This window comes from Paralichthys olivaceus, chromosome 8 (assembly GCF_024713975.1).
Source record: "Paralichthys olivaceus isolate ysfri-2021 chromosome 8, ASM2471397v2, whole genome shotgun sequence".
Lineage (NCBI taxonomy): Eukaryota > Metazoa > Chordata > Actinopteri > Pleuronectiformes > Paralichthyidae > Paralichthys > Paralichthys olivaceus.
Genome location: NC_091100.1, coordinates 3962249 through 3979844, shown reverse-complemented (window position 1 = coordinate 3979844; position 17596 = coordinate 3962249). Strand labels below are relative to the sequence as shown.

The 17596-nt window shown below is 39.7% G+C and overlaps 2 protein-coding genes across 4 annotated transcripts; both read left to right on the top strand.

The window, feature by feature from the left end:
• The first annotated feature begins 6506 nt into the window (after positions 1–6506).
• LOC138411313 (B-cell receptor CD22-like) lies at positions 6507–10192 on the top strand. Its single transcript, XM_069531000.1, has 9 exons — positions 6507–6728; positions 6964–7245; positions 7335–7568; positions 7663–7767; positions 8164–8358; positions 8473–8805; positions 8989–9325; positions 9415–9472; positions 9776–10192. Exons 1-9 carry the CDS (start codon positions 6674–6676, stop codon positions 9962–9964), a joined length of 1788 nt encoding a protein of 595 aa, XP_069387101.1. The 5' UTR covers positions 6507–6673; the 3' UTR covers positions 9965–10192.
• Positions 10193–11607: 1415 nt separating this feature from the next.
• Positions 11608–17558, top strand: LOC109639247 (B-cell receptor CD22-like). Of its 3 annotated transcripts, XM_069531002.1 has the most exons (11): positions 11608–11785; positions 12019–12091; positions 12327–12608; positions 12698–12931; positions 13026–13130; positions 13527–13721; positions 13836–14162; positions 14346–14682; positions 14772–14829; positions 15135–15319; positions 15595–17558. In XM_069531002.1, exons 2-10 carry the CDS (start codon positions 12037–12039, stop codon positions 15300–15302), a joined length of 1761 nt encoding a protein of 586 aa, XP_069387103.1. In that variant the 5' UTR covers positions 11608–11785; positions 12019–12036; the 3' UTR covers positions 15303–15319; positions 15595–17558. The 3 variants fall into 3 exon arrangements, with proteins under 3 accessions (XP_069387103.1, XP_069387102.1, XP_069387104.1); XM_069531001.1 differs by having other exon boundaries at positions 15135–17558; XM_069531003.1 differs by lacking the exon at positions 11608–11785 and having other exon boundaries at positions 11898–12091; positions 15135–17558.
• Positions 17559–17596: the final 38 nt, after the last annotated feature.

Here is a 17596-nt window from a genome sequence, read left to right as displayed (position 1 = left end):
CACTTTACTCCACACACGCTGACCCGCTCACATCACACCTCAACTGTATTTGTCTGTTTCACAAACTGTTGGGTTTCTCCATACATTTTTTAAGGTCTTGACCTACTTTGTTAAGTGAGAGCATGTATATTATGATTTGGCGCTATATTGAATTGAATGAATTAAAACATTTAACTTCTGACAATGTGAATCTTGACTTTGACACAGGAGACTATGCTGTTTGCATCCTGTCTTATACCAACTGCCTTCAGAACGTTAACTGTAGATATAAAACTCAGAAAACAAAAACATCCGTCCATCATCCATACCGCTTATCCTTTTTAAGGGTAACGAGGGAGGCTGGAGCCAGTTTGAGGAGAGGCAGAATGCACCCTGGACAGGCTGCTAGACAAACAACTATTCATACTCACACCTACAGTCAATTAAGAGTCTCCAATCAACCTCACCCCAGCCTGCATGTCTTTGTGTGAGACAGCACGGTCCCTGGGAATACACAGTCAATCTAAAGAGCCTTTGTCTGTTCAGGTTTGGAATAATGAACCATAAATGTACAGTTTAACTGTCAAACTAAGAATCTGTGTCATGAGAAGAAGTCTGCATTCATCCATTTCAAGTAAATTGTTGAGGGAATGTAAAAAACTTCCCTGAGCTAAAGCTTCATAAAGCAGCGCTGGAATCTGGAAATCCAGCCTCAAGCATTCAAACATGCACGTACACATTTAGTCTGTCTCACGTTCTCATTCATTCACACACACACACACACACACACACACACACACACACACACAGACACACTACAGCTACTTACCCAGTGTCCTTAATTTGACCGCTCATGGTTATTTAAAATTGTTGCAGGTTCCTATGAGGACAAAGAAACAAGAAGAAAAAGAGAGAAGGGAAAGTAGGAAGAGAAGAAGGAGGGAAAACTAAAAAAAACTGTGAGAGCAGATGAAGCCTACTCTGGATGAAAGGAAACGACTGTGAGTGTGGGTGTATGTGTGTGTGTGTGTCTTTGTGTGTGTGTGTGTGTGTGTGTGTGTGTGTGTGTGTGTGTGTGTGTGTGTGTAAAATCCCGCCTGTGTTGCACCAAACACTCCCCCAATTAATGCCCATTTAGCCTGACAGAGGCTAATACCATCACAACAGAAATCCACCCGTCTCTCTCCCTCCACCTCCCCCAGAATGGCCTCAGTGTGCCCAACACACACATAGACAGACACACACACACACACACACACACACACACACACACACACACACAAAGAACCGGAATAGTGGAGGTGAAATGGGTCAGAACGGATTCGGATCTTGAATGGTGACACTCGTGCCATGACGCTGTCACGTCCTCCTGGCAGCAGCTTCTCCTCTGAAGCATTCCACTCGTTCTTTGTCTCTTCTGTCTTTTCTGTTGTCTTTCTATGGGCCGTAGTCATGGACAGGGAAGAGGAACTTAAATGCACAGCAACATTTTCTAGTTTTTCGCCTGGTTACACCAGAAAGTGGTTTAGTAAACTGTAAATAAAGATGGATGTCATGACAGCTCTGCAAAAGTGAAGGCAAAGCGTCTTCGTTGCCCCCTGGTGGCTGACTGCAGTATAGATCATAAACCCCTACCTGCTCCATGTGAGCAGATGCGACACACCGAAAAAAAAAGTAAAAGTGACTTTGAGTAAATCCTATTTTCTGATTTTGCTATGAGACCCAAACCCGAACCTGCGTGAAGCGTCAGTACACGAGTCAAGAGTTGAACCAGCTCAGCTACTGATGTAAAAGTTGGATACACAACTAGTGTAAAAATAGTTAATATGCTGCATTAGTAAATAGACTGATTGGTGATTTGGCTTTTGTGGGGAAATTATTTGATTCACTAGGGGATGTAAAAGAGTTTTGTTAATGCAAAAAATAAGATAAGATGTGTTTACATGTTTATCTTATCTACTCACACAATATTTATTATTAAAATAAACTTCCGACTTAACTTGATATTGCATTTTAGATTTTATTTCTATACATAGGATTAATTTTCTATTGTGTTAAAAAAACTGTTTCAAGCTCTTTACTGATCATCAAGCCAAATGTAGTTTTCAGCCAAAAAGAAGCCCTCTACCATCCCCCCCTCCTCCTGCTTTTTCTAAAATTACTTTGTAAGTGGAGTAAATATTTTATAGAGTTTATTTATAACAAGCCAGGGAAAATTCTGTTGTATTACATCTTTCCAGTTCTTTTCCTAGAAGCAGACACACCATACTGGGTTTTGGTGACCTTGCTCTGGAGCACTTCAGCACAGTCTGTTACAGTCAGTGGCTTTCCCACCAAACATGCTGTCCTGTGGGAGAGGGGAATGCCAGCAATGGGAATAGAATCAGATGAAAATATAATAGTATAATAGGGTGCCACAGATACCAGCAGCAATAGAAAGTGTTTAAAAGACAGAGAGGCAGTAAAAGTTAATCCAGTGAGGGATAAAAACTTTTACCAGCAGGGTGGTGGTTGACGGCTATCCCAGAATTAATTCATGAAACCACCACACAAGCACATGGTGGAAAAAAAAACCTTCTATACACTTTTACCCTCCTCTTCTCTTTTCAGTCCAGCCAACATTAATTATTAAAGCCTTTTCCAAAAAAGTCCGAATGGATTTCACCCTAAAACCCAAGAGTAAGTCCACGACTGGACAGCTGCCAAATCCTATTGTGCCACGGATGAATGTTTGGTCATCGGCCAACTGCAGATTTATCCTGGATTACCATCTCAAATATGCCAGCATTTACCTATATGTAATGCCGCCCCCAGCCACCACCACTCCCACCGCCCGTCCCGCCCGTCTGTTCATAAAGGCCCTGAGAGAATGCTTTATTTAACTTCTGTCAGGGAAGGAGAAAACACTGGGCCCTTGTGCTGAGTTAAGTCAGAGTCATGACGACAGAGAGTTAGCTCAACTGGAGGGGTCTACAGTTAAGTATCGGACCTCCCACCAATCTGATTCAGATTTACTCTGCACTAAAGACAAGACTGGGAAGCACTTCAAATTCATATTGACTGCACAAATGTCTCGTTTTAGACAGGCGTTATTTGTGCAGTGCAAAAGAGCAGATATATAGAGAAAATATTGACAATTAACAAAAATTTTACTATATTTGAATTGGGGATCATGAGTGGGGCTCAATAACAGTAAGAAAAGGTAGATAGGTAAGTAGAGAGATAGATTGGTAGGTAGACAGGAGGAGAAGTGCATTGTTTATCCTGTAAAATAAAAGTTCTCATATCTGCAAACACTGACAGGGAAGTGAAATCAACAAGGCAACAGACTGCCACTCTACCACTGGGTCCACTCCACACAATGATTCAGGCTTTACGGATCTCTGATGAATAAAACATCAGTTCAGTTTAACTTAACAACGAAAAAAAACTCCACCCCACAATCTCCACATCAAATGCTCCATGAAGACATAGCAACAGTGGAAACTTTTCCAGGACTCAAACCAAGGTGAGGAACACAACAAAAGCAAAAGACTCATAACAGCCGGTGCCAATGGTGAAGGTTAAGCTCATCTTGAGTTCAGTAGATTAATGAGACTAATTGCGTTTTTCATCGCTGCCAAACAGATCTGATGTTTGTTGAGCTAAACACCACTGTTTGGAATAAACAAGAAGAGGAACTACTGTAATGATGACAACAGCAGAGACTTAAAAATCAGCGACAGGAAACACATGGAGAGAGACGTCACAGAGTTGATGAACACTGATGATCACGGTTGTGGAAAAGGCAGAAATACAATGGCCACGATTATAGTTTAGTGAATTCGGATTCCACGCCAACAAGCCATTTTGTTTATCGACAAAAGCTCTCGAATCTCGATGTGTTTCCAGGTTGACATCTCTATCAGCATCTTCAATGTGTATGGCTCCTCTTTCTCATCCTGAGATACTTTTATTTATTTATTTTTCAGTTTTGCATCTACATCAATTTTCAGAACATTCTCCTGCTGTGTTCTAACGTGAGCTCACTCAGACATTATCCAGAGATTTTACTAGGTAGCTGGAAGGAAAAGGGTCCAGGTTATGTCCAGACCAACTGACTCAGACATTTGCGTTCTCACATACAGCTCCTCAGCAAGATTTCAGGAAAATGTCCAGACATATCAACGAGCAATCTGTAGTCTCCAGTGAAGCTTGCATGTCTGTGGGAGGAATGAAATATATGTATTGTGATGTGACCGAAACATTTATAGAAATTTGTTCGTTTTAGTGTCCTGAGTTCTACACTTGGACATTTCCAGCCAGGTGCAACAGAAGGTTAACAGCACTTCCCCTTTCCTCTTCCTCCAATTCTATCACCTCTCCCTCTAATGTTTGCCAATTGATTTATGTGATAAGGTAAGCGTTAGAGAAGAAGAAAACACAAACCACTCTAATTTAGATCGACACGGGCTGTCCAGCTGACAGCTGTTAGGGAACTGTGACTGTGTGAAAACAGGCGGCGCTGGATCATTTGACCAACGGAACAGTTGATTCAAATGTTTGTTCGTCCTCGATTGTTCATCGTTTCAGTTGGAAGATTTTAATCTCCTCTGCGGAAATAATTGGGAGCCAGTGAGGGAGTTAATTGTGTTTTCCACTGATGAGTCATCAGGAAGAGTTGGTGAACCCCGCTGACCATACACACCCACACACACCCACCCACACACACATACACACACACAGACACACACACACACACAGAGATGGACACTGGCAAACATCATGCATAGCCTGTATAGCAACACACAAAAAGGCACAGCTTACACAGTTGAACAGGAAACGCCTTATATTCACACCTGACCTGACCACACATGCTATACATAAACGCTCGTGGAAACCACACATACTTTTCTCTCTCTGTCTCTCTCTCTCTCTCAATCATTCTCATTTTCAACCTCTCTCCCCCTCGCTTGCTGCTCTCTTTCGCTGCTCTGTCAAAAGACTGAGAGGCCAATTAGTAAAGCTCTCACGGCCGTTATTACCACGCTGGGAACTGGAGAGAGAAGAAATCCCCCTCTCTCCTCTTCCAAAAGAAGGATTTCTCCCTCATTGTCGCCGGGTTGAGGGCGAAGGATGTGGGGTGTATTCTGAGCACTGCTGATGTGGTAATTCTGGCTCGCAAACAATGCTATGCTGTCTAAAGAGGGGTAATGGAGGGAAGTAATGGAGATAGTGTTTACCCTGTGTTTGTGTGTGTTAACATGTGACACACACATACACACACACACACTCACAGTGAGGTGACATCATGGCACTACTCTGAAGGCCACGCTGGCTTCCAGATGAAGGAGGAAGCGTTGTGTTAACTCCAAATCAGGACGTTGACGGACTCTTTGTGTGATTATAGCAGGAAAGACAGAGTGGAACAGAGAGGGAGGTTGTTCCTGTGTGAGTGCACCTCAGTTACTATGAAGGTAACACCCCCCCCCCCTACAGCATTTACTTTAAAACATAATCACACTTTGCTGGAATAATAACGATAATTGAATATTCTGTTAGCAACTGATGTAATCATCATAATTGAAATGTCTTGTTCAGAATAGGGTCAATAGTCAGATTATTGCTGTCAATATAAACAGAGTCAGTTTGTTCTATCTGCTCGGCCCCAAACGCTCATTAACATAGCTTTGGGTTTCCTCTGTGTCTGCTCAATGCATAATAAGTTCATCATGTAATTTTTATAAAGTGATATATCATCAGTGTTGTGTTTATCCCATTAGCACAGGTTCAACAATAAATTAATCTGTGTCTATGATATTTAATTGTATTATCGTGTATATCAGTTATGGTCATAAATTAGATAGCTCTTAAAGTTCAAAGTACAATATTACACAACAATATGTGTGTCTACATAAAGGTCTTTTTGAAATGGATTCTGAGAAATCATTGTGACGGTATCAAACTTCAGTTTAACTCGAGATGTTATTGTTTGGCCTCTTGATGAGATTAGAGTTCACCTTGAAATATGGATTTGACATGTGAACCTGATAAACTGTATAAACAGATGCAGATATGTGCTAGCCTGCACAATACCGGGGCAAAGGCAAAGCCAAATGTTATTTACCTCCGCAAAGGAAATGATGTATTCATCAGTGTTTAAGTTTGTGAATCAGCAGGATTACAGAAAAACAACTGAACTGACAGCCATGACATTTTTTGGAGGCATGGGATGTGGCCAAATGAAGAATACACACAGGAGGTCTGCCACAAAAACAATTCAATATATGGTGCAAGTGTATTCCAAGTGACGGGTACACAAGCACACAACTGCAGCTGAAACGGAGGCCTGACTGTCTGTGTGGATGGTAAAAACTTTAGGGATGATAGTCATGTACATGAAGTTTAAGATGTGAGAGCATTGCTGCAAGGCAACGCTTTATTGATGTTACTGTCAGCATAATCCAGCATGTTAGCAGGTGAGAGACTTAACACAGGAAATGCATTGAGCTCTTCAAATGATGAGGAAGTGATATTTTTTACAAGTTGAGATCTGATAAAATCGCCTCACACTGACAAACAGACCATTCTGACTTCAGTCTTTCATTTTCTCTGTGATAGATTTTTACCATTTACATGTTTAATGTTTAATGAGCTTTCATAAAAAGTTTCTTTCTTTCTCTTTTCTGTTGAGAAGCTGAAGACAACACTGGCCATGTTGTTGAGAGGAGCTGAATGTGTGTTCATGGGATTTATCCTGTACATCTCAGGTATGAATGAACGTTTATGTCTACAATACGAACTGTCAATTGTAACTGAACCGTAGGAAATTAACATGTTTATCAGCATATTAGTCAATTGTAGATTGATTTGGGAAAACAGATTATACTCTGAATATTTTCTCAGATTCTTCTCTTCATGTATACTGCCGCAAATTCACTAAGACAATAATCTATGATTTATCTGCTCACAGTTAAGAAGTATAAAAAACATTTTCTGTTATAGGGGTTCGAGCAAACAGCATCTGTGCCTTAAAAGGTTCATCGGTGGATCTACAATGCTCAGCTCAACGTCCCAAATCAACATTGAAATGGTTCACTGTTCACCGGGTGGGCTCCAAGGAGGTTTTAATTCAGATCTTTGCAGACGGAAAACATGTGAACATATCTGAAGAGAGAAACTTCACTCTGACAATCAACAATCTGAGAGAGAGTGATAAAAACAGTTACTGTTGTAGTGACAAAGAAAATGAATGCCAGGGGGGAGTAATTCAGCTCCTTGTTGCAGGTACAGTGTTTCACATTTATCTATTATTAATTTATTACTGCAAATGAACATCAGTGCATTAATTCTTGTTTGATTCACCATCATCTCAGACCTGCAGGTCAAGGTGCTTCCTGCCAGAGGAGAAAAGACAGTGTCACTGATGTGCAGCAGCAGTTGTCCTCTGACTGAAAGCCCTGCAAACTATATCTGGTACAAGAACAGAGAGTTTCTCTATCACGACTGGTCTCCTTGGTACCAGGAGCTAATCAGCAGCAAGGAAGCAGACACATACTCATGTGCTCTCAAAGGCTACGAGCATCTCAGAGCCCCTGAAGTCTCCGTGGGTGAGTGACAACATGTGGCTCTGTATCCTGGTGCCTTGAATTGTAAAGCTTGTGACAACCTGTTCGCCACAGAATGTCTTTTTCTTTTGTCCAGACTCTCTCACATCAGCCTGCTTCACTGTGACCTATGCTACAGGCAGAATGTGCTCATATCAGCAGAGACCAGAAGATGAGCCGTGCTCCATCACATATCCCAGAGGTTAAGTTCCACAAATAATTACACACAAACACACTCCCAATCCCATACCTCTAATTCCTTTAAAAATGTTTTAACAATTCACAAGATCCACAGTGTTTCACCAGAGAGCATTAGTTACCTAACATGTTGAAGCCTGGTCATTAGGTCCTGGTTAGAAACCATAAGATATAAATTGTGGTTGGGTTAAGGTGAAGCATGAATTGGTCACGAAAGGAAACATGTGTGTGTATGTGTACAAATTAACTAAAGAAAGCATGGATGGATTTTCACTCAACATGGTGAGAACATAACATGGCAGGGTTTATCCAGTTACTATTCACTCACTCAAGTTATTAATGCAGTTATTATCATGGCAGAGATGAATTGGTGAGAAGCTGTTGTTTTTTTTCCCAACAGAATTACATGTTCAAAAGACTAAAGCAAAGAACCATTTCAAACTGGCCTGTAACACCAGCTGTCCACTGACTGAAACTCAAACCATCACATGGTACAAAAACAGACAATTGGATGTGGCACCACAGTCCACAGTTCTCAGCTTCTCTCCTGACATATACTCCTGTGCTGTAGAGGACTTGCTCTCAGATGAAGTTTGTGAGTATGAGCCTGTTTGTGGTCTGTTATAATTCATCAAAGATTTGAGTCAAGAGCCTGTAAAAGCGAGTAAGATACACTGTTTGATGAATTTATTTAAAATCTCTGTTTCAGGTGTTCAGGATCCAAAGTGCTTCAGAGTGAATTATGTCAACAGGAGGATCTGTGCTCTGGGAGGTTCCTCAGTGAACATCTCCTGTAAATACTCGAATCCTTACAACCAGAAGTCAAAGTCTAAATTGTGGTTTAAGAAGAGGAGAAGTGATGTGGAGGCTGGTGAGCTGATAAATCGTACAGATCGTATTAAGTTTAAAGACACAGTGATGAACCACCACATCCTGACAATCTATAAACTGAACAAGAATGACTCAGCAGAATACATATTCAGAACAGAAGGAGATGCAGGGAAATGGTCGGCACGTCATGGAGTGACTTTGGTCGTCACAGGTAGGTGCAGTATTTAGTTTAAATACCTGCATATTTTCTATAGAGAGTTACTATCCATATTAATAAGGCAACTTATTCAACAAACTAATTCCATTTACCCTTTTTGTTTATTTGGGTTGTTTTAGAAGACACAATTTTGTTGTTTCGGAACGTCTTTATCAACTGACCAATCTCATCTTTCAGAGCTGAGAGTGAAGTTTACTCCTTCTGCAGAGGTGACCGAGGGGCAGAGAGTCACGCTGACCTGCAGAACCAGTTGTCCTCTGTCGGACAACATGAACTACATTTGGTACTTGAACAATCAAACTGTGAATCAGACAAAAAGACAAAGCAAATACCTGGTTCTAGACCCCGTCAGCAGTGAGCATGCAGGAAACTACGCCTGCAGGGTTAAAATATTCCAAAGGAGCTCTCATCATAAAATGCTCACTGTCCACAGAAAACAAGGGGCTCAAGCAGCCATAGGAATAGTTGCTATTCTCCTGGTTATAATACCCATCATCGTCTTCTTGTGGATTAGGTGAGCATCACTGTGTTCTGCTTCAGAGCGATGACTTTCACATTCTCTTTCACACTAACCTGGCTTCACCTGTTCATTTCACTCACCAGAAGAAAGAAGACTTCCATCCAGTCTCCTAGAACTGAGACCTCTGACAACTTGGAGCAGGTGAAGGAGAGAATTTTAACAGTTTTTTCCATTAGAAAATCATCCTCCTCTGTTCAGAGAGTTCAACCGAGTCAAAACAGCTGCTTCAACCATGGTTCAAATGAAACAGAGATGCATTGTCCCATATGTTCCATAGATGTTATATTTTACAATACTGTACATAAATCATGTTTCGTTTTCTCAGTACTATTCAGTTTTTCATTTGAACTCCATTTGGAATCATTTAATTTCATGAAGAGAATCACCAAGAATATCAAACACACAGAAATAGAAAATCTAAATGTTTCTCTGTCTCTTCATCAGATGAGCCCTGGTCCTGTGTACGACGACATCTCAGCTCAACCTACAGAGAAGGAGGACATTCTCTATAGCAGCGTCCAGTTCACCATCAACACAGATGCTCTCTACTCTGAACTCCAGCCACACCAGCCAACAGAAGAAGAACAGACGCTTTATGCTGTTGTCAACATTAGACCCAAAACAAACCCTTAGTAAACATCTGTTATTACAAGTGATTCAGACTTTGGGACAAATCAAAATTCAAGGCTACCTAAGACCATATTCATGATTTTATATGTTTGTATTAATAGGCTACTGATCTGATTGTCATGGTATTTACTTAACATGTTACCTACTATGCTGAATGTAATCAAAGAACGTTATGATGAAAATGTAAAAAAAATATATATATATTTCTAATAAACATTTTTTTTAAATTTGTTTTTATATGTTGCAAACGTGATTGACCACAAGTCTACAAATGCATTTTTATTTCCACTGTCAGGTAAACTGGCCTGTTAGTGGAGCTCTAAAATAAAAACATCTCTATAAACAAAGACTTTGCCTAAACTACTGCAGACAACAAACACTCAACGAGCATGCTGGGCCAGTAGGTGCATGGCAAAAAAGTCTACGATCAACAATCTACAATCCACCAAATACCAAGAAGAAGACTGTGTTCCAGGTAAAATTGGGAAAGTCAGGCTCCGGTCAATGTTTGAGATGTGGAGCAGTGACGCTAAATGTATCTGCACACTTGTAATTGGACCACAAAGTGATAACCAAACTACTGAAGCTGGTAAATAGTATAGTAAGTATGCTCATTACACAAAGTAACAGCAAAAAACAAACACAAAGAACATTAAAACCTTTTAATTTTCAAAATATAAATATGAAAAACAATAAAAACGTCGAAGAAGAAACGCCATAAATCATCAGTGTTTGAGTTTGTAAATTAGCATCTTACACAAAAACAACTGAACAACCATGACATTTTGTGGAGGGTTGGGACGTGGCCTAAGGAAGAAGACACAACGGGAAGTTTGCCACAAAATGTATTAAATATAAATTGTTTATTCTGAGTGACAGGTGGACAAGCACACAACTGCAGCTGAAACTGAGGTCTGACTGTCTGCAGGGATGGTTAAAACTTAAGGGTTGATAGTGTAAGCACATGGAAAAAAGTGCTGCAAATTGCACGACACAAAGTTATACAATGCAGCAATGTGGCCAAACATCAATTTAGATATCCGTTGTTATAATAATAAGAGAAACGCAAAAATGGTTTGGTTCATTCTGAAAATGTGGTGGGACAAAGTACGATATGATGAGCTGCCACAGTCTGGATAATGAACTGGAAACATTGCTCTGACATGGAAACTTATTAGCCTTGGTGGAGGTATGGACTGTCAGAGCAACATTCTAGTTTCAAATTAGTTTGATGTTAGCAACAGCAAAGAGACTTGTTTAAAAGCTGTGGGACATGAACTCTTGATTTATTACTGTCCATGATTATTAAAGGTCCAGTGTGTAAGATTAAGGTGAAAGGGAACTATTGGCAGATATCTTATGTAGAATAATCCTCATGATGTTTTCACTAGTTCGTTTCATCTAAATTGTATGAATTGTAGTTTTCTTTACCCCAGAAAATACTCTTTATATTTAAATACTTTATATTTACATGGAGGGGACCCTCTCTACGGAGGCCGCCGTGTTTTTTACATGAGTCCAGACTGGACAAACTAAACACCTTTTAAGTTTTTATGATAACTGAAGCTACCACAGGTTCTTTTTCATGTTTAGAAGGGGAGGGTGAGGTGAGGGGTGTTTAGCTGCAACATGCAATTTCAACCCTAGCTATCACAGAATTCTACACACTGTACCTTTAAGAGACTACTGCTGCTAACAAATGAAACTAGTCATCTCGTGGTTATTAGGTGGAAAGTCATGTACATGGTGTTTTAGTCGTGAGAACATTGCTACAAGACAACACTTCATTGATGTTACTGACAGCATAATCCAGCACGTTAGCAGGTGAGTCACATAACAGAGGAAATGCATTTAGGTCTTTTTTTAAAAACTAAGAATAATGATGAGGAAGTGATTTTTTTTACAAGTTGAGATCTGATAAATCGCCTCACACTGACAAACAGACCATTCTGACTTCAGTCTTTCATTTTCTCTGTGATAGATTTTTACCATTAACATGTTGAATGTTTAATGAGCTTTCATAAAAAGTTTCTTTCTTTCTCTTTTCTGTTGAGAAGCTGAAGACAACACTGGCCATGTTGTTGAGAGGAGCTGAATGTGTGTTCATGGGTTTTATCCTGTACATCTCAGGTATGAATGAACGTTTATGTCTACAATACTAACTGTCAATTGTAACTGAACCGTAGGAAATTAACATGTTTATCAGCATATTAGTCAATTGTAGATTGATTTGGGAAAACAGATTACACTCTGAATATTTTCTCAGATTCTTCTCTTCATGTATACTGCAGCAAATTTACAAAGACAATAATCTATGATTTATCTACTCACAGTTAAGAAGTATAAAAAACATTTTCTGTTGAAGGGGTTCGAGCAAACAGCATCTGTGCCTTAAAAGGTTCATCAGTGGATCTACACTGCTCAGCTAAACGTCCCAAATCAACATTGAAATGGTTCACTGTTCACTGGAAGGGCAACGAGAAGGTTTTAAATCAGACCTTTGCAGACGGAAAACATGTGAACATATCTGAAGAGAGCAACTTCACTCTGACGATCAACGATCTGAGAGAGAGTGATAAAACCAGTTACTGTTGTAGTGACAAAGAAAGTGAATGTCCGGGGAGAGAAATTCAGCTCCTTGTTGCAGGTACAGTGTTTCACATTTATCTATTATTAATTTATTACTGCAAATAAACATCAGTGCATTAATTCTTGTTTGATTCACCATCATCTCAGACCTGCAGGTCAAGGTGCTTCCTGCCAGAGGAGAAAAGACAGTGTCACTGATGTGCAGCAGCAGTTGTCCTCTGACTGAAAGCCCTGCAAACTATATCTGGTACAAGAACAGAGAGTTTCTCTATCACGACTGGTCTCCTTGGTACCAGGAGCTAATCAGCAGCGAGGAAGCAGACACATACTCATGTGCTCTCAAAGGCTACGAGCATCTCAGAGCCCCTGAAGTCTCCGTGGGTGAGTGACAACATGTGGCTCCGTATCCTGGTGCCTTGAATTGTAAAGCTTGTGACAACCTGTTCACCACAGAGTGTCTTTTTCTTTTGTCCAGACTCTCTCACATCAGCCTGCTTCACTGTGACCTATGCTACAGGCAGAATGTGCTCATTTCAGCAGAGACCAGAAGATAAGCCGTGCTCCATCACATATCCCAGAGGTTAAGTTCCACAAATAATTACACACAAACACACTCCCAATCCCATACCTCTAATTCTTTTAAAAATGTTTGAACAATTCACAAGATCCACAGTGTTTCACCAGAGATCGTTAGTTACCTAACATGTTGAAGCCTGGTCATTAGGTCCTGGTTAGAGACCATAAGATATAAATTGTGTTTGGGTTAAGGTGAAGCATGAATTGGTCAAGAAAGGAAACATGTGTGTGTATGTGTACAAATTAACTAAAGAAAGCATGGATGGATTTTCACTCAACATGGTGAGAACATAACATGGCAGGGTTTATCCAGTTACTATTCGGTCACTCGAGTTATTAGTGCAGTTATTATCATGGCAGAGATGAATTGGTGAGAAGCTGTTGTTTTTTTTCCCAACAGAATTACATGTTCAAAAGACTGAAGCAAAGAACCATTTCAAACTGGCCTGTAACACCAGCTGTCCACTGACTGAAGCTCAAACCATCACATGGTACAAAAACAGAGAATTGGATGTGGCACCACAGTCCCCAGTTCTCAGCTCCTCTCCTGACATTTACTCCTGTGCTGTAGAGGACTTGCTCTCAGATGAAGTTTGTGAGTATGAGCCTGTTTGTGGTCTGTTATAATTCATCAAAGATTTGAGTCAAGAGCCTGTAAAAGCGAGTAAGATACACTGTTTGATGAATTTATTTAAAATCTCTGTTTCAGGTGTTCAAAACTGCCTCAGAGTGAGTTATGTCAACAGGAGGATCTGTGCTCTGGGAGGTTCCTCAGTGAACATCTCCAGTGAATACTCAGATCCTTACAACCAGACGTCAAAGTCTAAATTGTGGTATAAGAAGAGGAGAAGTGATGTGGAGGCTGGTGAGCTGATAAAGAGTACAGGTCGTATTAAGTTTAAAGACACAGTGATGAACCACCACATCCTGACAATCAATAAACTGAACAAGAATGACTCAGCAGAATACATATTCAGAACAGAAGGAGATGCAGGGAAATGGTCGGCTCTTCATGGAGTCACTTTGGTCGTCACAGGTAGGTGCAGTATTTAATTTAAATACCTGCATATTTTCTATAGAAAGTTACTATCCATATTAATAAGGAAACTAATTCAACAAACTAATTCCATTTACCCTTTTTGTTTATTTGGGTTGTTTCAGAAGACACAATTTTGTTGTTTCGGAACGTCTTTATCAACTGACCAATCTCATCTTTCAGAGCTGAAAGTGAAGTTTACTCCTTCTGCAGAGGTGACCGAGGGGCAGAGAGTAACGCTGACCTGCAGAACCAGTTGTCCTCTGACGGACAACATGAACTACATTTGGTACTTGAACAATCAAACTGTGAATCAGACAAAAAGACAAAGCAAATACCTGGTTCTAGACCCCGTCAGCAGTGAGCATGCAGGAAACTACTCCTGCAGGTTTAAAATGTTCCAAAGGAGCTCTCAGCATAAAATGCTCACTGTCCACAGAAAACAAGGGGCTCAAGCAGCCATAGGAATAGTTGCTATTCTCCTGGTTATAATACCCATCATCGTCTTCTTGTGGATTAGGTGAGCATCACTGTGTTCTGCTTCGGAGCGATGACTTTCACATTCTCTTTCACACTAACCTGGCTTCACCTGTTCATTTCACTCACCAGAAGAAAGAAGACTTCCATCCAGTCTCCTAGAACTGAGACCTCTGACAACTTGGAGCAGGTGAAGGAGAGAATTTTAACAGTTTCTTCCATTAGAAAATCATCCTCCTCTGTTCAGAGAGTTCAGCCGAGTCAAAACAGCTGATTCAACCATGGTTCAAATGAAACAGAGATGCATTGTCCCATATGTTCCATAGATGTTATATATTTTACAATACTGTACATGAATCATGTTTCGTTTTCTCAGTACTATTCAGTTTTTCATTTGAACTCCATTTGGAATCATTTAATTTCATGAAGAGAATCACCAAGAATATCAAACACACAGAAATAGAAAATCTAAATGTTTCTCTGTCTCTTCATCAGATGAGCTCTGGTCATGTTTACGATGACATCTCAGCTCAACCAACAGAGAAGGAGGACATTCTCTATAGCAGCATCCAGTTCACCAACAACACAGATGCTCTCTACTCTGAACTCCAACCACACCAGCCAACAGAAGAACAGACGCCTTATGCTGTTGTCAACATTTGACCCAGAACAAACCCTGAGTAAACATCTGTTATTACAAGTGTTTCAGACTTTAGGACAAATCAAAATTCAAGGCTACCTAAGACCATATTCATGATTTTATATGTTTGTATTAATAGGCTACTGATCTGATTGTCATGGTATTTACTTAACATGTTACCTACTATGCTGAATGTAATCAAAGAACATTATGACGAAATAAGAAAAATATATAAATATAAAATAACATATACTTCCGCTGCAACATGATTGACCAGAAGTCTACAAACTAAGGCATTTTTATTTCTACTTTCAGGTCTACTGGCCCGTCAGTGGAGCTCCGAAAATAGTACATAACAAACATGAACACACAAACAATCTCTTTCACGACTACAGCATGAAGACTATAAACACTCATCGAGCATGCTGGGCCAGTGGGTGCATGGCGAAAAAGTCTACGATCAACAATTCACCAAATACCAGAGTAGAATACTGTGTTCCAGGTAAAATTGGGTAAAAAGTCAGGCTCCGGTCAATGTGGAGCAGTGATAATAGCAAACTGTGAAGCAAACTGTGACATCATCGTTACCCATATGCTTTGATTTGTAATTACACATGGATTTAAAAAATCTGCACTTTTGGATTTCTGTAAAAATCTCAGTATAACTGAGTCATGGTGCCGTTTGCATGCAGATGACAGGCCCAAATGTTTTGTAAAATATCAGCATTAGCATGGACAGGGTGAAGCTCGTTAATGACAACCCACCTGCCTCTGTGATTTAATATGATATTTGTTCCTTTCATTATCTCTGCGTTGCACTTACTGTACACTGAGGGCCATCAGTTTGCGTTGCAGCTTTCTGTAAATGAGCGGGGAACATCTCAAGCTTCTTGACGCCTCGACAGCACATTTGAGAGCCGTGACAGCCACTGCCTGTTTGAGGAAGTGAAAAAAGGAAGTTTTAGTTTTTTTGTGAATAGTCTGTTAAAACCACAGTACTGACTGGTACTCTGCAACATGCAGAAACAATACACAGAAATACCACAACTTCTGTGAAGTGTTGGGATCCTCAACTCATCTTTAGGTTACAACCAAATGTTTTTGCACTGCTGTTATATCCTGCATGAAAACAAAATATCCAGGTTTCCAACACGCAGTGGAGATTCTAAATCTAACGCTAGCTTAAATTCAAATTTCAATCAGTGCTAATGACAGCATTCAGTTGAACTTCACTGTCATTATCTGCTTCACTTACCTCAGACTCGCTTTCAGTCAGCGAGATATTTTACACACCATCTTTGAAATTTAATAAAATTGTATAAATGTTTGGCGAAGGTTCATGTTTCAGGCTGGAATACCACATCAGAAATCTGATGACTAAAAATGTTAACTTATCTCGCTGGCTAATAATAGTTATAACTTCTTTCTCTAACATTTACTGGTTATATATTAATGTCACTTCGGTAAAAGGTCGATAAGGTTTTTTAAAATAAAACTGTTAATGTTAGAATTTATTTGGGTAACAAGAGATCTCGAGTTACAGGAAGCTAACGTACTGTTTATTAATAAAAAAGTAAAATACTCACCTCACAGGAAATGACTTGTTGATGTCTGTTTTCAGCAGCAGCTAACTTTAACCATGTTAGCTAACGGTCGCCTCTAAATGTCACCGAAGTCAAACGAAAAGAAAAAACAAAATGGAAGTCGAGTCGTTCTTTTAACGAGTGATTCCTTCTCACACATTTACCAGCTGGATGCGGCTACGCTAGCTAACAAGCTAAATATTTTCTTGCTAAGCTAGAACTGTTGTGAAGTCATGCTAGCAACCCAAATAGGCTAAAACTAGCTACGCTTAACCACATGCTTCTTCAATAATAAAATTTGTTTTAAAGATTTTGCTCTTCTGTTTTAGAATAATTCTTATTTGGGTATCAGCCGTTAAGTTACAGAAAGCTAACGGCTAAAATATCTGACATGAAATGATCTGTCTGTGCTGAAGCTTTATGCTATCGACTGAAGCTAATGAGCTAACATTTAAGTTTTTGTGGTACTAAACTGTCAAGCGGTCTATATTTCTACATTTAATCTGAATTTATACTATATTTTTTATATATATAACATATGTTTATATGTATATCTAATTTAAAAAATTACTTTCTGACCAAATGTTTTAAATATTTTTGTTTTATACGGCACAAAAAATTTTAAAAAATGTTTTACAGCACCAGTGTCGATTATTGTTGTTTGAATCCTTTGCATTAAAGTAAACTTCAAATAGACTCTGGATTGTACCTTTAAATGAAGTCAAGGCAGTTTT

What these genes read in the sequence shown, in the direction of transcription:
- LOC138411313 (XM_069531000.1), top strand. Translation starts at nt 6,674, where the DNA reads ATGTTGTTGAGAGGAGCTGAATGTGTGTTCATGGGATTTATCCTGTAC. An exon ending in AGTGACTTTGGTCGTCACAG is followed by an intron (nt 8,806 to 8,988) that starts GTAGGTGCAGTA and finishes CTCATCTTTCAG; the next exon opens with AGCTGAGAGTGAAGTTTACT. An exon ending in CCTCTGACAACTTGGAGCAG is followed by an intron (nt 9,473 to 9,775) that starts GTGAAGGAGAGA and finishes TCTCTTCATCAG; the next exon opens with ATGAGCCCTGGTCCTGTGTA.
- LOC109639247 (XM_069531002.1), top strand. Translation starts at nt 12,037, where the DNA reads ATGTTGTTGAGAGGAGCTGAATGTGTGTTCATGGGTTTTATCCTGTAC. An exon ending in AGCCCCTGAAGTCTCCGTGG is followed by an intron (nt 12,932 to 13,025) that starts GTGAGTGACAAC and finishes TCTTTTGTCCAG; the next exon opens with ACTCTCTCACATCAGCCTGC. An exon ending in ATCGTCTTCTTGTGGATTAG is followed by an intron (nt 14,683 to 14,771) that starts GTGAGCATCACT and finishes TTCACTCACCAG; the next exon opens with AAGAAAGAAGACTTCCATCC.